Below are 13,807 nucleotides of genomic sequence, written 5' to 3' on the forward strand. Positions count from 1 at the left end.
AAACATGGGTGGGGTCTCCCCTACCTCCTTCACTGCATTCTCAGTAGGATAAGCTGGGCTGTCGGGCATAGGGCCAGTGGGGTCTCAGGGAGCTCAGGAGCTCAGGGCCTGGAGGGGCTCCAGGACTGCATCTAGAGGCAGTACCTTAGGGGTCAATGGGCGCATTTCCATTCTTGATGCTGGGGGACGCCCCCCCCCCACCCAGAGTGGGAAACTGGCAGGGCTGGGACTGGTATCCCTGAGGCTTCTAGAGGCTCCGAGGTGAACTGACTTAGCCTGTGCCACAGCCGGTTACCGGGCCCAGAGTGCCACCCCCGAGGCCCTGGTCTCTCCTCCTGGGGACGACAGGGAAAGGGCACAAATGGCAGGATGTGAGTCTTGGAAGCAAGGGGGAGCCCAGAAAGGGGAGAGGGGAGAAAAGTGCAAAGGGGCCCTGCTGGGAGGTTGGACATTGGGTCCATTCACGCTTCTGCCACTGTAGGACCTCAGAATAGCATTTTTCCTTCTCTCGGCCTGAGCTTCCCCATCTGGCACATGAGGAGGTAGACTAGAGTTTTTTCTCCAGTCCTTTCTATAAAGTTCTATCCAGAGTTCTAGGGGAATAAAAAAGGATGATGTAGCCCTCACATGCCCAGAGCAAAGAGAGGGCTGTGTCGTAAAAGAAACCCATGCCTGAGTGTCTGGACCTCTGCCCCGCAGCACTACCTCCCGCCCACCCTCCTCCTGTCATGGGTCAGGTTGGTCCAGGCCTCAGGGAAGGCACTTTGGGGACAAGGAGGGAAGGACAGCAGGGGACTGCTGTCTGGTTTGGCATCGAAGACCCTCAGCTTATGGTCTGGAGAGCAACATAGACAAACGGGCAAAACCTTGCTCCTGGGTGTGGGTCCCAGGTCCAAAGCCTCTCTTTCAATGATGCTGCCACACAGGCCTACAGAGTCCCTGCTGGCATTGGCACGTTAAAATATAAATTACCCAGGACCCGAGGGAGCCCAGGGCAAAGTCTGTTACGTGGCCCCAGGCCACACCATTCGTCACAAGGTATCAGAGCCCCCAGCAGCTAATTCCTGGGTGTCTATGCAGTGCAGGGCCACCTTGGGGGTGGAGCCAGGCTGCCTGGGGTAGGTGCCCTCCCGCACCAGGCGCCGGCACTGCACGCCCTGGCCCACGCTGATGCTCTGCAGCTCCGGGAGGTGGAGAAGCAGCTTCTCGGGCAGGGGCACCAGGCCCGTGCCTGACAGGTCCAGCTCCTGCAGGGAGCCCAGGCCTGAGAACACCTCGGGTCCTGCCCACTTGAGCTTGGGGTTGCTTGACAAATCCAGGACCTGCAGGCCCTGCAGCTCACGGAAGCCATAGGGCACCAGCTGGGGGAGACGCTGCAGGCTGCCCAGCGACAGGTGTGTAAGGCCCGCCAGCCCCTCGAAGGCCCCTGGGCCAATGGCCGCCAGTGGGTTCCCGTCCAAGCTCAGGTAGCGCAGGGGCAAGTCCCGGAGGTCGGGCACGGTGTGGAGCCGGTTCCAGGCCAGGTTCAGGCTCTGAATGGTGGGCGCCGGCAGGCTGGCCCGCGCGGGGTGGGGCACGAGGCTGTGGAGGAGGTTGTGCGAGAGGTCCACGTGCAGCGCCCTGCCCTGGCTGTGGGTGGCGAAGGCGGACACGGAGACCTCGCGGAGCCGGTTGTGGCTCAGGTTCACGTCGCTCAGGGGCGAGCTGGTGAAGCTCTCGGCGGGCAGGGTGGCCAGGCCATTGTGGCTGAGGTCAAGAGACTCCAAGTAGCGAAGGCGGGAGAAGGCCGTGGGCGAGAACCTGGTGAGCAGGTTGTGGCTGAGATCCAGGCCGGCCAGCGTGGTGTAGCCCGGGCCTGCCAGCACGGACTCGTTCACCGTCTCCAGCCGGTTGGAGGACAGGTCCAGGTGGGCTGTGTCCAGGGGGATGGGCACGGGCACGATGTGAGGGCCCAGGCCACTGCAATCCACTCGCGTCAGGCTGAAGCTGTCGAAGAGGCCAAAGGTCTCCACCTCACACTGGCATCCAGGGAAGCAGGGCCGGGTGGTCTGGGCCTCACCGGCGGCCAGCAACAGCAGCAGGGGCCACAGCATGGTGTGGGCTAGAAAGAGAGCCACAGGTGAGGGCTGGCGCCAGGCACCCCATACCAGATGGTTCTAAGCCACCCCGTAAGACGCCAGCTGATGTGTGTAGGCACAGCTGCAAATTGCCACCAGCCCCTTAGTGCCCCCAGACGCTTTCCCTGAATACCCCTCCTTATATAATTTCTAGTCCCTATTCCTCTCTGGCCTTAGTCTCCCCATCTGTATGGTAAAGGGGGTTAGGCCAGTTGGCTGGAAGCAGGAGAACCCTTCCTTAAATAAGATTAGCAGGTGAAAGTGGGCCTGTTCTGGTTGAAGTGAAGGTGAGGGCCTGGAGCCTTCCTTGGATGCTAAGGAACCCAGTTGGAAATGCACTGGACAGGATGGGTCTACAGCTTAGGGGCTAGCGTACTCCATTTACCTCTGCTGAGCATATGCTACATGCCGGGTGCTATGTGCTGGGTGCTGTGCTAGCTGCCTCCCTGCACGGTCCCACTTAACCCTCACAACCACAAAAATTGCAAGGCAGCAATGCTGTCACCACTTCACGAAGAGGGAACTGAAACTTAGAGAGGTTCAGAAAGTCATGCACGGTCACAAGTAAGAGGGAGTGGAACCCAATGGCATACAGAGGAAGCATGGCTCACTGTCGTGGTTTGGCAGTGGCTGAGCCATGGCTGAGACCCGCACTCCGGCTTCCCAGACAGAGGCCTCTTCCTGCAAGGGGGGTCTGCAATGACTGTCCCCACCTCACTCCTTTTGTGGGTAACAGTGGCTGGGTCCACAGTCCTAAGCCCTCTCACCTGGCCTGGCCTCCAGAGGCAGGATCCTTCATTCCAGTTGCGGACCCTGTGCCAAGCCCCTTCCCCCTTGCCCTGCCCTCACCCCCAGCTGTTAGGGCTGTTACACCTCTTTGGCCCTTGCTTTAACCTAGGGCAGGCAGCTGGGCTGGTTCCCCCATTATACAAATAAAGAGATAGAGGCTCAGAGAGGAAAAGGGTTTTACCCCAAACCAGTAAAAAGCAGGGCAGGATTAGAACCCAGGCCCGCTCAGTCCCAATTCCTCTATTTTCATCTGCTGCCTCCAGCAGGATTGGCAGGAGAGATGGGGTCCAAGAGGGGCTCTTCCCACCGACACAGGCTACGATGCAAGCCACTGCCTCTCCCCTGGCTTCAGTTTCTCTCCCTGGACAACTGTAACAGCAGCTGCCACTGATGTCGGGCACTACACGTACACTGTCACCTTCGGTCCTCATACCCGGGCACGTCTGTAGCCCCTCGGACAGTGGTGCTCGCAGGAGGATGAGAGAGAGGGTTGAGCAGCGAAAGCCTCTAACTGGACAGGCTGTGGCTACACGCTCCCCCTGCACAGCAGCCACTCAGCCCGGGAGATAGAAGGCACTAAGCCTCACTCTAGCAGGTTCTTCAGCTCTGCACACTTGCCCCCCTGCCCCATCTTCCCCCCATCTGTTCCTCCCCCTGGTCTTCAGGGAGGGGTGGACCAGGGACCTGCCTACCTTGTGGACTGGGGGTGGCTGTGGAGGGAGCAACAGGATAGCATTACTAGCCCGACATGAAACTTTAAAGGGGCAGCCACTTGATCTGCACTTGGGCTCGGAGCACAGGCAGGGAGAAGGGGCGCTATTCTCCCCTGCCCCCCTATGTGGGCCCCTCCTCTCCCGCCCCTTTCTGCTGTAGAGTCCAATTTGAGGATTAAACCCGGCCCAGGTGCATCCTGGGCTTGGTCCCAATTGAGGCAGGACAGAGTGTTCCAGTGTCTGGAACTGAAAGGAACATATTAAGTTACCTCACACCCCCTTTGTTCCCCTGGTGAGCTTCTCACCGCAGAGGTTCATTACCACCTAGGGCCTCCTCTTCCCTGCTAAGCTGATCTGCCCATACCCACCCTTCCTGGGGTTTAAACAAACACCGAAGACACACAAAAACGCCCTAAGATTACCCTTTGGTTCCCAAAGGTGATTATACAATGTGCCTCTTAAGTGCCAAATGGCCCCTTATGAGCTCCTGCTTATGTAACACAGCCCAACTCTCCCCCTCCCCCCCAGAGAGGGGGCCTCTCAGGCCTCGGCTTCGTCCTCTGTACCACAAGGCAGTATTTCCTGCCCTCCTCACATGCGTCAACGTACGCAACTCTCACTGTAGTGCAATGCAAACTGTGAAGAGCTGTGCACACGTGCTGAGTGGTCACCACTGAGCCACGGAGGCAATGGTGGTGACAGCTGATACAGAGGGAGCAGGAGTGCAGATTGAGACCCGCCTGGGTAACTGTGCTTGTGATGCTCCCAGGGCACCGTGGACAAGGTCTCTGCTCAGCCCTGCACAGTAGACACCTCTCCCTGGGCCCCTGTTCTGTGCTAGGCCTGGACGTTAAGTGGAAAGTGCTGAGCCTGTCCTCACTAAGTGCCGGACACGTGTTCCCTTATGCCATCCCGTCACTCCAGGAGGTAAGCAGCCTTATGTCCATGTTACGGTGGAGGAAACCGAGGATGGCAAGAGGAAGGTAGCAGAGCCAGGAGGTGAACTCAGGCCTTTGTAACCTCGTCACTGGCTTGGTTCAAGTGGAACGTGTACTTCTGGGTGTTGCTGGGGAAAGAAGAGTTAAGCATCCGGAGTCCTAGGGCCACGCTCCAGTTGCCATCGGCCGCTGGGACAGGTAGGTACCAAGCTTTCTAATACTCAGTGGCTCTGGGGCTTTCCTGAGGTCACAGCGGAGCTCAGAGGCCTCACAGGGCCGTCCAAGGCTGTTGGGAGAAGAGAAGGAAGAAATCTCTGAGATGCCTCACAAGTTTGGACCCAGAAGGGGGCGGAGGCAGAGGTGTGGGCTAGTGGTCTTTGAGGGTCAGTGCCCCTGTTCTGCTTAGAGGCAATGTCCCCTTTGGGGTAACATAAGGAGGGGTGCCTTCATGTGAGTGTCTCACGAGACGCTGGGGTCTGGCATTGCTGCTTGGAGCAAAAGATCCAGGAGCCAAGGGGAGGGCAGAACTTTCCCAGGAGGAAACTGAGGGAAGATAAGGAAATCCCCTGCCGGGGGCACAGCCCCTGGTAATTTCCAAAAGACCTTTGCTCGTTTGAGCTGTGAGGGCAGCAGAGCAGTGCGTGCAATCCCTCACTTTAGTGATGAGGAAGCTGCGGCCCAGAGAGCATGCAGTGACTTGTCCCTGGGTCCTCAGTGAGGTGATGGCAGCCGATGCTCAGGCTCTGACTCCTGACTCCAGGACCAAACTTTCCAGCCCACTCAAGATGCCTGTGGAATCTCCCAGGGATCTTATGGAGTCAATAAAAATAATGCTCAGAAGAGTCTGCAACCTCATGGAGGAGGGGGCTGATGCCATAATTCTAGAGATCATAAGGAGAAATTGCATGCTAAGAAAAGTATAACCATGCATTAAAAAATAACAATGTAAATCGTAATTTTAGAAAGTCTAGAAGAAAATATGTCAACCCAGTAGTGGTCTTTCTTTAGATGGTGGAACTCTGAGTGGTTTAACCATGTCTTAATCTCCTTTTCTCCTCTTATTTCCTCTCAAATATCTATAAAACACACTGAGTAATGAAGCTTCCTAATAGGACTGCCTCATGGCCATCTCTGCTTTCTCTGATCTTGGCTAGCCACAGTCTGAGTCTTAGTCTCCTCATCTGTAAAATAGAGATGTTAAGAGCCATCTCACAGGCCTGTCACGAGGATGAAACATAATGGTGGGAGTAAGGCAGGGTTCCCAGCACAGGCGAAGGGTGCAGTGTGGACCCCCTGCCTCCCTCCACAGATGGGAGCGGGTGGGGTGGGGATAAGTGGGTGGGCCTGACCCCATCTCTCTTGCTCCTTTCTCCAGCAAATATGTATCAAACATGACAAAGCTCTTACCACTGCCCTGCTGGAAAGCAGTTCTTTCCTAGGAAGCCACACTATGACTATGTTGTTTCTCAACAGGGCTGCTGGGTCTGGGAAGGGGTGAGTAATGTGAGTTCCTCTTCACAAAAACCACTAGCCTCAGCTCCACGGAGAGGAAAGGCCTTCTTAGAGAGTGAGAAGGCCTTGGACACCAACTTGCAGTGTGAACAGGGCAAGTCACTTTACCTGGACCAGTTCCTTCAGCTGTGAACCTGGGATGCTAATGATGGTCCTATCAGGCTCAGAGAGGATGGCTGTGAAGATTAGACTGAGAAGACCAATGCCCCAGTAGAGAAATGAGGCCCCAAGTGGTAGAAGCCACATAATGGAAACACTGTACCTTTTCATTCTACCTATAATACCCATAGCCACTGCAGACAGAATTAATCAACCACAGCACTAAATCGCTAAGTGCAAGGCAGTGTGCTAGGCCCTGTGAGGTGTATGTTGGGGTCAGGGTGGGAGATCCCAGGGCCCCTGTCCTCATGGGGCTTACAAATCTGCAACGGGGACAGGAGAACAACTCATATCAAGATCACTAGCACCTGCCGTAGACCCAGGAGATCAGGACTCTAGTTCCGGATCTGCTACTAACTGTGTGACCTTCACAGTTTTCTTTCTTTCCTGGAGCCTCAGTTTTCTTTTCTGTGTAGTAGTGACTCTGCCTCCCTCCCTCCCTCCCTCTGGGACCCTGTGATCTACCCTCGGGAGAAAGGGAAAGGCAGACAGGTATTCACCGTGGAAGGCCAGGGAGGATCTCTGGCCCAGGATACATCACTTACTTTCCAAACCCTGACCTGCAGATAAAAGGCATCTGCTGATCAGCCAGGTTACAGAACACAAGGGCAGCAGGACAAAGGCTTAGTAACTGTACCCACCCCTGGTTAGGGGGATATAGCATAAGGTCCTCTGGGCAAGGGTCATGAGCTATTCCTTGTTGGGCCCACTGTGACTCTAAGGAAAGTTTACAGATGGCCCGTGAGGTCAAAAGAGTCAGCGGTGTGGCCCTAACAGGCCCCAGGCAGGTCTCCCCACTGCGACACTCCAGACCGTGCTATGAGAACCTCTAAAACAGCTTTGGCTACATCATCCCCCCTCTCAAAAACCACCTGACTTCTACTTTACCCACAGAAATCAAGTTCCCTCTGGCACAGAGGTATCTGCAAGTCGTCCCCACCTTCCTCCCTCCTTCGGCTGAACTTCCCGCTTGATTTGAACCTATGGTGGTGGCCTTTGGACAACTCTCAGCCTCTTCTCATACTTTTCCAAACTCAGAGAATTCCAGGGCTGGAGAACTGGAAGGCCCCTCAGAGATCACGAGTAACTGAGGCCCAGAGATGGTCAGTGATTGCAAGTAAACGGCAGAGCAGGACCCAGGACCTGGGTTCTGATGCCTCACACTACTGCCAGGACTGCCGCATCCCCAGGCCTGCTCTGGCCCTGCCAGTGGAACAAAGCCCGTTCTGTCCACTCAGGCTCCTGGGCCACGCCCCCCTCCTTTCCTTGCTCCCCAGGCCGGGCCTCTCACACCACACTATCAACACACCTCCTTCAGACACACACTCGGTAAATTCTCTGCCTCTGCCGTTATTTACCCACCCATTTCCTGACTTGAAGTGCGAGCAGCTTGGGGCAGTGACGCTGCCTTCTTCACCTGTTCATCCCTTCCCCTACCTGGGGCCACAGCCAGGCCTGGCAGGCCCGGCAAACACGCTGGATGAATGAAGAGCCCAGAATTTAGAGTCAACCACGGGACTCAGACCCGGCTGTGAATTCAGCTCTGTACCTACTAGCCTTGGGCACGTCTCAACCTTGACGAGGCTCCGTGTCCTCGACAGGGGCGACAACACAGGGTTGGTGAAAGCATTAGGGGACAGCGTGTGAAACAGTCAGCTCGACTGCCACACCTTGAGTGCTGAATGCATAGTAGACGATGATGGTGGTGATTTATTAAGCTTCCTGAAGGCAATGACTGTGTTATTCTTTGCTCTGTTCCTCCCTACCCAGCTACCCAAAGAGGTGCCAGCACCCGGCGGGTCTGTGACTACCTGTGCTAACATCCTCTGGTCACCATGCTGGTGTCTGCTGACAAGGCCCCAACCTCCCTCCTCCTCTGAGGAGGGCTCCCTGGGGTTAGGGATTCCAGCTTGGGTCCTCCTGGCTCCAGCTGCCTGCCCGTGATGCTGTATCCCAGCATCTCTGGCCCCTAGATTTGCCAGCTCTTCACCACAACTTCAAGGGGGAGTCCCTGGCCAAGGGGTGAGGTGGGCAGGGGGCCGAGCTCCCACCTGAGACGGGCTCTGTCTCCACCGGCTGCTCCATGCTGAGATGCCTCCAACCCTACTTATGTTCATCGTGAGCTCCCTCAAGCTGACGCCAACGAAATCCCCAGGTGGAAATTCCATTAACGTCCTGGCCCCCAGTGGCTTAGTCAGTTCTGGAAACGCAAGGCAAAAAGAATGTCAGGGCCAAACTCCCGGAGCCTTGTGGGTCGGCTCCCCCAACGGAAGCTCTAATGCCGCACATCTGTACAAACACGTCAGCTCGCCACGCACTTCTACAGCCCCATCTCGTTTCTGCCTCACCACAACGCTTGACCATGGGGATTACTGTCCCTGTTTTGCAGACTGACATTCAGCTGAGGAGGAGAGGAACCAGGTCTCAAACCTATGTATCTGAGCTCCAAATCCAATGCTCCTTGTATGGCTGTGCCCCAACTTATAAATGGGCATGTGTGGATCGTGCTGGACTATAATTACACTTACCTGTCTGTCCTCCTGTGGGCAGGAATGGGGTTAGGTTCACTTTTATGTCCTTGGGCCTGGGTGCCGGCTCTGGCACAGAGCAGGTACTATATGAAGATATACCAGGCATTTAGAATACTACCACCTCGCCAAAGGATACCTCTCAACCTTCCCGATGCCTCCTCAACTCTTATCTGTTCAGTCACCCTGCAAGATCAGCAGGTTACATGGCATTATATCTATTTTACATCTGCGTAGAGACCCAGAGAGGTTCGGTGATCTGCCCAGAGTCACACAGCCAGTGAGGTCAGAGGCTGGACTCAGAATCCAGGCGTTCTGACACCAAGTGCCTAGCCTCCTCCATGACATCACCCCGGAGGATAATCTACAGGGAAATAGACAAGACTCCTAATACTATTTTCTCCATTCTGAAGCTTCGCAAGTTCCCTTTGGTCTGAGGCATGTGTGGACACACGGGCAGGCAGTGTGGGGCAGAGGAAATGGGTTTTACGGTCAGGCACACCAGGTTCCAGCCCCACGATAACTCACCTGCCAGGAGCCCCTCTCCCCTCTGAGTCCGAGTCTTCATCTGTAACATGGTGAGAAACCTAATATTGCTCCCAGCAGGCCACTGGGATGATTACACAAGGTAAAGTGAAGACTCAGCCCTGGGCCTGGCATACACTGGTGCTCACTGCATGTGGGTTCCTGACCCCTAATGGGTGATTTCAGGGGCCAGGAAAGAAAAAGGAGCCATGACACCAGCAGACCTGAAAGCAAGGCAGGGGCAGAGGATAGAGTAGACTACAAAATGGATTCTTCCTTGGATTCTCTCCCAGTGCACCACCCAGGGTCCCGCTTGGGCTACAAGCACTGACCAGGCTCTACCAAGGAAGTTGGTAAGGGAGTTTGGAAAGGTCGCAGAGGCCAAAGCAGGCTGAAAGAGTTGTGTCACCTGTGACAGAATGGGACTCAGCAGCTACCCCTGGGTGGGTGGCTCACTGTCTTCCCCCCCCCCCGCCCCCCGCCACCTTGCACAGGTCAGGTTCAGGAGACCTCCTGGCCTGGATTGCTCCAACAGCCTTGTTCCTGGCCCTCTGCTTCCAACTGCCGGCCATGTTGGGCACCAGAGTACAATCCCGACAGAAGACCGGGACCCCATCACTGCTGCTGGTTTAAAACCTATCCTGCAAAGACAGAGGCCTGTCTTGCTCATCGGGCCCCACATCTCTGCACAGGCTGTTCCCTCGGATGAAGATGACAGAGACACCCTACTTTTCTTTGTTTTCCATGCAAACTCTCACTCATTCGATTCAAAAGTCACCTCCATGTATAAGTATCATGTCATCTTCAAACAGTGACAGTTTTACTTCTTTTCTGATTTGGATTCCTTTTATTTCTTTTTCTTCTCTGATTGCTAAAACTTCCAAAACTATGTTGAATAACAGTGGTGAGAGTGGGCAACCACAGAGCTGATTCACTTTGTTACACAGCAGAACCTAACACAACACTGTAAAGCAACTATACTCTAATAAAGATGTTAAGAAAAAAAAAAAGTCACCTCCTCTGTGAGGTCTTTCCGGTCTAACCTGCCCGTCATCCAGTAAAAGGTCACCCTCTCCCTGGGCTCCAGTGGCCCCGTCAAGATACGACACACTGTGCTGTGTGGCCACCTCCAAATCTGACCGTCCATCTCCTCTCCTACGTGGGGCCTGGCCATGCGAACGGGATAAGCCAGATGAGTGAAATGTCCTAGGCAAAAAGCTTCCCTCTGCTTAGGAGAGGGTACCAGTGGTCCAAGCTGGCAGGATACTTAGGGCTTTCCCGGGGAGGCGGGGGCGATATCAAGTTTAGAACCATAGTAGATGCTGGCTCTGCCTTCTATTGTCAGTGCAATCCAACAAATGTCTGCATGATGTAATACAGACTACAAATCTCTTCTCATTTTATTAGCACATGTAATTCATTATCCTATTTAACATTCACAACAGATCAGTCAGACCGGAATTACTAACCTCATTTGAAGGATGAGGAGACTGAGAATCAGAGAGGTAGAGTTACTTGCCTAAGGCCACAGAGCTAGGAAGCAACGAAGTAAGTGAAAATAAGTGAAAATCTCCTTCCGACTCTAAGAGGCTGGAGCACTTAGCCTCCAGATTGGTCTCCCAGGCTCCAGCACCACCCACAAGCCAGAGGAAGGTTTCCTAGAATTACCAACCCCACCCTGTCATGCCAGCTTAAAAAACCCTCTAGCAGCTCTCCACTGCCTAAATCCCAGCTCCTAGGTCTGGCATTCAAGGCCCTCATATTTGGCCCCTGCCTTCCTTCCCAGCCTCAAATTGAATTCCAACCCTCCCTCTCCAACCTTGCATCTGACAGTCCACAATGCTGAACACCCCTGCGCTGTTTCAGAACACACAGAGCTGGTCAGGGCAGTTCCCTCAGTGGGAGATACCTCCTGCCTCCCTCCCAGGTGTATTCACCTGGCTTCCCCAGCCTGCTGCTTTCCAGCCTTCCCTTCCTGGGCTGCAGGGGCTCCAGCCCACCTTACTTCATCCCTACCTAACTTCAAAGCCACCTCCCCTCTCCCTCTTCAAAAGAGAAAATTAGTGCCTGGGAATTGGTCAAGTCAGAATGGAGGTGTTAAATATCAAAGTGTTTCCAGGTTCTAGGATCTCAACCAGTCAGCCGGAACAGGAAGGGAGGAGAGAGGCTGTCAGCACCTGCCTTTCTAGAAGGGAAACTGAGGCCCAAAGAGGGAAAGGAAAGTGCCCACGGTGAGGCGAGTGGCTTGCGCCCATCCTTCATGTCTGCAGCGTCAAGCAAAATTCTAGAATAAAGACTGGGGTGGGTGGGGGTAGGGGCAGGGGAGGGAAGGTGTTAAAGGGTTATCTTTGCCACCCAGGATCAAAAGGAGGCTCCCGGCAGCCTGAGCCCTCCTTCTCAGGTCAGACCTGAGCTCTGCAAGTCTGGACTTATCCGAAGGGTAGAGCAAGCAGGGAGGATCAGAAGCTCCTGAGTCACCCCCTTACCCAGGCCAAGTGTGGGCGGGCACTGCACCTCAGGCCGTCTCTGCCTGCGTTGGTTATCGCCACCGCACGCTCTGCCCCGCGAGGGAGTTCTCACCCACTTCCATTACAAGGTGACTGCGGCTCAGAGAGGCTGAGCAACTTGCCCAGTGCCATATTGTGGGCCAGTGGACATCCCATTCGAAACTATAGTGTGTGCAAGGTTCCTCCTCCCAGCAGCCCAGCTGGAGGTCCCGGGAGCCGGCGCCGCGGGCAGCCGTCGTTGCCTTCTCACCTACGGGATTGGAGGGCTCGACACCCCTCGCCCCCGCCCCCCGCCCGGGGCAGGATACAAACGGAGAGCGGATCTCAAAGCGGAGCCGGGGGTTAGTGGCTGGCCTCTCCGCCAAGCAGACACATCTCTCTCGGTCACATACACTCTCTCCGAGGAGCGTGGGGCGGGCAACACCAGCTGCCCGGTCCTCTCCTCTCTTCAGCCCCCGATCGGGGGCCAGGACCGGCTGCTTACCTCTCTCCTCCCAGCAGGTTCGGCTGGCGTGTGCGGCACGCTCTGCCCAGCCTCGGCTCGGGTCAGTCCTCAGGCGCTGCCGATTGCCCCACCCACCAATCCTGTCCCATCCCCTCGCGGCTCTAAGGACCCCTGGAGGTGAATGAGGGGAGGGCTGCCAGAGCCCCCCGCCCGGACTGCAGGGGGGAGGAGGACGGGCGCTGTTGCCGAGGAACCCGGAGAAAAGTTTGAAGCCAAGTCTGGGCCCGGGTGGACAGCAGGGGAGCGAGGAGTTGGGGCGGTGTCTGGCTCTCGGCGCGCACATACTCCACGGACACCCAACCCAGACACGTCGACAGGCACAGACCACGTACGCGGACACAACGATGCGCCCACCAGCACTCACAACCAAACGCGGGCCCACGAAACGTGGACACGGGCGCAAAACAGCCTCCTCAAATCACGGACATTCAAAGGCACAGGCAGATGCATGTCCCCGGACCAAATTCACAAAGACCCACAAACGCGAGATGCACGTGTCCGCACAAAGCCCCCAGAGGCGCCGGCCCACGCCCACGGCCCCCGGTCACAGCCTTTGTCTCCTGGAAGCCCCCTCCTAGGTCCGGGTTCCTCACTCTGGCCGAGTCCCGGGCGTCAGGCCGCCGCTGCCGACGCCCTGGGTCCAGGAAAAGGAGAGGGGCCCCGGCCCCGCCCCTGGGTCCAGCGCCGTCCGCTCGCGGGATGGAGCTGTGAGGTTGGGGTGGGGGGGCTCCTGTCCTTCGCCCGCTGCGCGGACTCCCGCTCCTCCCGGGGACCCGCACCCACCTGGAAGCCTGCGCCGCAGCCGCCTCGGCACGCTCACCCAGGCGGCCCGGTCGCGGGCCCTCTGGCCGGCGCTTTTCTCAGAGCGGCGCGGCCCGCCCCCCGGCCCTCCGGCCCCCGCCCGCCGCTGGGCGCTCCCAGGCCCGCCCCGCGCCCAGTGGCGGCTCTGGCCAGCCGCTGGGCGATTTAGGGAGTGTCGCCAAAGTGCCGGCCTTTCCCGGCGCGTTCCCCGCTCCGCCCCCCGCCCGCCGGCGGAGCCCTTGCCCAGCCCGGGTTCCACCATAGGGAGCGTCTCAAAAGTGCGCAAGCAGCTCCCGCCCATTTCAGTCGGCCTTGCTCCCAGCTTCTTGCATCCCGGGTCCCTGCCCCCTTCCGCGGAGCGCCTGAGGCATCTCAGCAGATGGCCGCACGGTCGGGAACATCTGGAGGTCGCTGGAGTGTGTGTGTGTGTGTGTGTGTGTGTGTGTGTGTTTGTGTTCAGAGAGAGAGAGAGAGAGAGAGAGAGAGAGAGAGGCAGAGAGAGAAAGAGATTGGGTGGTGAGGCTTCCCTCTTCTCGAGTTCATCCCCCCGTTTTTTAAAACGGGTGACAGAGGTCCAGAGACGTTAGTGAGAGGGAGTCCAAGAATCTGAAGCAGGGAAAGACTGGCTGAAAGACGAACCGATAGAGAGGAGAGAGCCAGGCTTGGGCAGAAGAGCTGGCAAGAGAGGAGAGAGAAAGCAACAGACTTTTTTG

General features: G+C 56.6%; 1 protein-coding gene across 3 annotated transcripts; it reads right to left on the bottom strand.

The window, feature by feature from the left end:
- Positions 1–6: 6 nt before the first annotated feature.
- TSKU (tsukushi, small leucine rich proteoglycan) lies at positions 7–13,179 on the bottom strand. 3 transcript variants are annotated; one of them, XM_024757520.1, is made up of 3 exons: positions 13,077–13,179; positions 8,280–8,428; positions 7–2,101 (listed from the first exon to the last, which is right to left on the bottom strand). In XM_024757520.1, the coding sequence occupies exons 2-3, from the start codon at positions 8,311–8,313 to the stop codon at positions 1,032–1,034; spliced, it is 1,104 nt and encodes a 367-aa protein (XP_024613288.1). In that variant the 5' UTR covers positions 8,314–8,428; positions 13,077–13,179; the 3' UTR covers positions 7–1,031. The 3 variants fall into 3 exon arrangements, with proteins under 3 accessions (XP_024613288.1, XP_024613290.1, XP_024613287.1); XM_024757522.1 differs by lacking the exon at positions 8,280–8,428 and having other exon boundaries at positions 13,077–13,168; XM_024757519.1 differs by lacking the exon at positions 13,077–13,179 and having other exon boundaries at positions 8,280–9,635.
- Between the last annotated feature and the right edge of the window lie 628 nt (positions 13,180–13,807).

This window comes from Neophocaena asiaeorientalis, unplaced genomic scaffold (assembly GCF_003031525.2).
Source record: "Neophocaena asiaeorientalis asiaeorientalis breed wild unplaced genomic scaffold, Neophocaena_asiaeorientalis_V1.1 scaffold481, whole genome shotgun sequence".
In the NCBI taxonomy this organism is placed as follows: domain Eukaryota; kingdom Metazoa; phylum Chordata; class Mammalia; order Artiodactyla; family Phocoenidae; genus Neophocaena; species Neophocaena asiaeorientalis.

Bases quoted from the DNA above. Each gene is read 5' to 3' on its own strand.
- TSKU (XM_024757520.1), bottom strand. From the start codon at position 8,313: ATGGAGCAGCCGGTGGAGACAGAGCCCGTCTCAG. The intron at 2,102-8,279 runs GTGGGAGCTCGG...CTCTCTTTCTAG, and splicing joins GGAGACAGAGCCCGTCTCAG to CCCACACCATGCTGTGGCCC.